At 41.6% G+C, this 5,907-nt stretch overlaps 1 protein-coding gene across 1 annotated transcript in view; it reads right to left on the bottom strand.

Moving 5' to 3' along the window:
• The window catches only part of PHEX (phosphate regulating endopeptidase homolog X-linked), a 184,643-nt gene that overhangs the window by 25,763 nt on the left and 152,973 nt on the right, over positions 1-5,907 (bottom strand). Inside the window, exon 16 of the mRNA XM_006033924.3 lies at positions 5,041-5,095. Within this exon, the coding sequence (XP_006033986.1) occupies positions 5,041-5,095 (55 nt within the window). The remainder of the gene's footprint in view (positions 1-5,040; positions 5,096-5,907) is intronic.

Here is a 5,907-nt window from a genome sequence, read left to right as displayed (position 1 = left end):
CAAAGGCAGGGGGAGATGGCAGGGACCAAGGGAAGGGGCCCTGGGGGAGGGAGGCAGCAGAAAACAAAGGGAGAACTCAGGCGGGGGTGGGGAAGGGGCAGAGACAAACGAGGCTGCCAGAGCCCAGGGGAAAAATGCTCAGAAAGTGGGGGGAAGGGGCAGGGAGGGGGTCCCCAGGGACAGGGTGGGGAGAGGCAAGGGTTTTTTTGGGGGGGACAGGAAAAGGGGGGCAGGGAGTGCGGGGCAACGAGCTGAAAGCACCTGAGCTGCAGGAGCTTAGAAGGGCTTCACCTGTTGGCAGCCATCTTGAAAGAAAGAAAGAAAGAAAGAAAGAAAGAAAGACTTTTGACTTTTAAGAGGCATTTATTCCAGGGAGGGTGACAAATCAGGGTCAGTAAAGAGTATGTGCAGGTTGGCCCGAAGATCTGGGCCTCGTGGACAAGGCCTGGGCTCATGGCCTGCAAGGCCTGCCTGTACAATTTAGACTAAAAAACAAAAAACAAAAAACAAAAAACAAAAAAACCCACAACAAACAAAAGGACTATTTAAAGGAGACAACTAGAATGGAGACAATTATTTCATGTTCCTGGCACACACCAAATGATGTTGCCTTGTATGTCCGTGTAACCTAGTTTTTCATTCCATGTTCTGTTCATGTGCACTGGGGAAAACAGACATTCATGGAATTTTCAAGCAGAAGAACTTTCCTTTTCATTTAACTATTGTGCAATATTACGTATTTAAGTGTTTACTGAGATGCCATACTTCAAAGTAACTTAGTGTATTAATAACATTGTATTTTAACAGGGAAAGGCTGAGGGTTTTGAAGTAACATGCTATTAAGGGACCTAATGATCCATAACACGCTAATTGCTCATCTCAGTCATGCCCAAAAAAGTGTTATATGATTTAATTTCCTCCCCCCCATGACAATTCTTCCTTTTGTTATTTTTTTTCTGAAAAGTAATTTGCATGTAATAAAATGCTTCCTACCGGTTTTTTTTATATTATTGCCAACCTTCATTAAAGAAGGTAGGTTTAAAAGTATACACCCCAACAATGGAAGCATCAACTGATTGTGTGACAAATTTGTAATTTTGTAGCAGGCACAGTGATAATTATCCATACTGAATGCACAATATTAGGTTTGTTTTCCACATCTCAAGTCAAAGGGTAACATAAAGGCTTCTTCAGCTAAGGAAGAAAAAAGATTGGTACAAAAAGATTCTCATGAAACATTTGATAAGGTCAGAAGCCCACAAAATACCTAGCATAAAGTATATCTCTTCTTTTTTAAGGATTTCTTAAGGCTTTAATCCAGCACTGTAAAGCCCCATGAGCTTCAGACCTCAGCTGTCCACATATACAGTAGGGGTGTGCAAAACGGGCCATATTCAATTTAGATTCGGCCTGAATTGGGGGACAGTAAGTTGATGCGGATCACTGTCCCAATTTGATTCAGCTGAATCTGAAGATTCGATGCTGATTTGGAGAATCAGCGATTCAGTCACAGACACAGCTTTAAATGTTTTTTTCTACATACCTCAAGGTACCAGATGCAGCTCGTGTAACACTGCGATGCTGGGACAGATGAAGTGTTCCACAGGAGCATGGGGGGGGGCCGCACTTGGCGGTGGACCTGGAAATGGACCAAAAATACTTCTGGCCCACTTCCGGGTCCACCCTTGAGCGTGGCAGACTCCCCCCTGCACTCTCCTGGCTCAGTGATCAGCCACAGGGGGACCCCAGGTGCTCCCCCAGACTCAGGAGGCACAAGTCACCGAGCTAGGGGGCCAGAGGGAGGGTCCCCCATGCACTTTGTGGCAGACCCAGAAGTGGACTGGAAGTGCTTCTGGTCCACTTCTGGGTCCACTGTTATGTGCACTGGGGACCCCCCCACCAACACACACACACACACACACACACACACACACACACACACAGTCCTGTGGGACACTTCATCCACCCCACCATCTCAGCATTCATGAGCCGCATGGTACCTTGAGGTATGTAGAAAAAACATTTAAAGCTGTGTCTATGTCCGAATCATTGAATCTCCCCGAGTTGATTCAGAGGGTTCTGATTTGATTCAGAGAGATTAAAGGGTCTCCTGATTCGATTTGGAGATTTGGCCACTGAATCGGGCTGAATCTCCGCCAAATCGAATCAGCGACCGAAGCTTCCCACAGCCCTGATATACAGTAGGGCTATAGTTCTAAGTGTCGGTGAGTAGAGCTTGCTCTCACCTCTAAGGCTGTTGGGCAAAAGGTAGACCGCCACCTTCATTGTTTAGCTGAATGCAAGTGAGACTGAGCACACAGAAAGGATTAAGACTACAGGGATTTAGGTACCTCTCAATCCCCCATCTGGATTTGTAGCAGGGTTTAGGCTGGAGTTAGGCACCGAAGTGATCGCAATAGATTGCTTCACTTCTGAGGATGCTCAAAAGCCTAAGCCTAAGCACGTAGGGAACTTTGTAGTCCAAATAGAGGCTCCTCCTGAACTTAAGTGCCTACTAAGTTTTCTGATTTGTGGAGCAGGGTCAATTCAGTTTGCTCTTTGGGACTTAAGTAACTTAGTTCCACCAATGCCCTGTTTAGTGCCCATGGGATTGATCTGACTTATTGTTATTACATAATCCTTGTCCTGGTAAAGGGATGAATGCAGAAGTCTTATCTAAATTTAGGATTTTTTCATCACACTTCAGCTCTAGAGGTACAAGCAGTATTAGAACACTTTTACGGAAAATCTGTTAGCTGCAGAGGTCTAATAATCTATCCGTCTTAGAGTTCCCAACATTGCTATCACTGGAGGTGCTGAGATGGTATTTATAATGATGGAAGTTTTTGAGAATTTCCTTAAAGTAGCAAGAAATACAACTAAAACATGGAATATTTTTAAGGGTTATGAATCCTTCCCGTATCTAGCATGCAGGCTCTGCAGATACTAAATTCAATTTGAAATGAATATTAACACAATAAAAGTAATAAGCTAGTCATGTCTCTCACAAAAATGGTTACCATTTGATTATGGTAGGTAGAGATTCAATTTTGTTCTTTCTGATATACAGATATGCGGACCCCTAATTTAGGTTCTTATCATGCAAATAGCAAGCATTCGATTTTATTGAGGTTCTATGGGAAATTGATACTATAAATGTTCAGTGCATATTTAACGTTTGCATGATACGTTTTCAGCAAGTGTCAATATTTATAACTTGATTTTTATTTTATGCCAGCATTACATATGGTTTCTATTAAATGGAGTGACAGGATAACTAAAATATTTCAAGGACAAACCAATCTGTTGTCTTATGTAAAAAAGATATATTTGTTTCCTAAATAACATTCTGATGATTATACAAGCACACCTAATTTGTTTAAGTTAAGGTAACCTTTAAAGAACAGATAAAAGCAATAATCATTTGAAAACCTCACGGCTTTAGCATTAGGCCAGGAAACCAGTGCACAAAGAAATCTGCTCAAGGGAGCAGAGCTGGAGTGAGAAAGCTATTGCAGAAAGCAAGTTCACTAAAAAGGGCTTTCCTTTATTCCTCATTACAGCACCAAGAAACAATCACCTGGCTTATAAGAATTCACCTTGAACATGAATTTCTTTGTTCCTAAATGTAATGTTTATCTTTATACACACTGCCAAGTTTCCTCTTTGGAACAACACATCCAAACTGAAACATAACAAAATACAACATGTTTTATAAAGCTGAACAATGATAACATATTAAGAATGTGTGTCAGGAGTAACTGGTCTTGTACAACAAGATAATTGACTGAAACAGTTGCCAGGATGCTGTCATTGCCACATCCCACCCCATATATAAAAATATTGAATTGTGGAAATAATTGAGCATGCTTTCACTGAGCGTGATTAAAGGTGACCTGTTATTATTCCTCCTCAACTACAGCAGCACATGTCTAGAAAAGAGTTTAAGCAAATACTAAGCTTTAAACCCTTGAGTAATGCCACTGTTGACTACTCATGGGACTACTCCAAGGCCATGCCTACACTGCAAATTTACTATGCCCTGCAGCACTGCTCCAAGCACATTCCAGTGTTCTGTGCATGCATCAGAAACAATATAACTGAGTTCACATGGCACCAAATGCAGGCCAAGAGGCAATGTCTATTAGTAATGCTAGTTATCCTGCCCTCTTTGCTGTTACATTGCTACCTTTCCAGGAGATAGTGCATGTGGATCCATATGGGTTTTGTGAGGGCACTACTACCAGGGATGGTAAGTTTCTAGTGTACATGAAACCAAAATTAAGCAGATGCTTAAGTGTTTTTCTGGATTAAGGCCCAGTATTCTAAGACATATTTTATGTCTGGATGGAACCCTAAGAAGGACATTAAGTACTTCGGGCCTAATCCAAAACCCATTGAAAACCATGGGAAAACACCATAATGAGGCTGGAAGCAGGTCCATTGGGAATTGAAAATGTTAGTAGAAAAATAATGAAGAATACATTAACAATTCCCTAAATGCATCTCTGAGCTTGGCCACTGGGAGCAGTGCAGACAATGAGCACTGTTGAGGAAATGTGAAGTTTTTGCCTATTTTTCCTGATTTGCCGTTCTCATTTATTAGACTCCATACACACACTGCTTCATTCTGCTCATTGTTGTGTCCAGACACCCACACTCAGACAAGTATTTACAAATTCCTCTAATAAATCAATCAACAGTTTAAGACAATAGGAACATCCAGTTCCCCAAGAGACAGAGAAGTATCGCACAAGATAGAACCTTCTGAGATCAGTCTTATTTTTCAGTAGACAAAGCAGCAGACAGAATAGCGCGTGCGTGCGTGCGTGCGTGCGTGCGTGCATGCGTGCGTGCGTGCATGTCCCAAAGGCTTTCCTGCCTCTATTTTCCTTGGGCAATGCCCTACTGTATATATGCTTTTGGTCTGCCTTACCAGTGCAATCTTGCATTCCACGTTCTCTTTCTTTTCTCACATAAAATTTCATGCAACTTTTGTTACACATTTCCAACTTACTGAACATGCCTTTTCTTACTTACCTGGGATATTCTGTTCCCCAAAAGAAAGGTTTCTGGAGTTCTCCTGCTGGAAACCCTGTAAGAGCAAAAATACAAAAGCAATGAGGCAAATTCAGTCCAGATGAAAGATAGAATTCCGAGGATCCATTCTTTCTGGACTGCTTCTATATTTAAATTAGGCAGTCATTGGATTAAAAAAAAGCATAAATAAAGCAGAATGTTTGGGCTAGAACTCAGGTTTGCCTAGTTCCCAGCTGAGTGCACAGCCTATAGGCTGAAGTCATAGTTTGTGTGTGCACTTTCATGTAGTAGTAAGAGTTAACTCCCTTACTAAATAGTGATGTCATCCACAAGAAGAGGTCAGTCGAACATTTTGGGTCAGGGGTTGGTTGTTACAATAAAGGTTTAATGAGTACATAGAGTCTTCTTGCTTCTTTCTAAAATCCAGAATAACACATTTTTGGCCACCTGGCTTGTATTCCTGGCTGCACAGAAGTTCAGCTCCTGGTAGAGGGGTAGAAAACACATCCACTCAAAGTATATTAAAGGGGTTACTGCACCCGCTTGGAAAAATGAAAGAGGTAGATTTGAATCCCTTCAGGACAAAGAGTGCCACAAACCCAGTCTCCTCCTTCCAAGGCATTATGGTCAGATACATGTACACAGCCATGCTAACTCTTTCACTTAGTTGGATATTCTGGTAAAATAGTCTTCAACTGAATATGGTAAGTGAAAATCTGTCTGTGAGTACCATGCCAAAGAGGTCAAACACAGTACCATAAATAATTCCTACAAGTCATAAATACCAAGCAAATTCCTGAACTGTAGACAACATTCAACTGAACATACACAATTCACTTCATTGCTAGTGAGATACTTCTTTATCTA

The sequence above is a fragment of the Alligator sinensis genome, unplaced genomic scaffold (assembly GCF_000455745.1).
Source record: "Alligator sinensis unplaced genomic scaffold, ASM45574v1 scaffold926_1, whole genome shotgun sequence".
NCBI lineage: Eukaryota > Metazoa > Chordata > Crocodylia > Alligatoridae > Alligator > Alligator sinensis.
The sequence above is the reverse complement of the archived record's forward strand: the minus strand, read 5'-3'. Positions and strand labels throughout refer to the sequence as shown.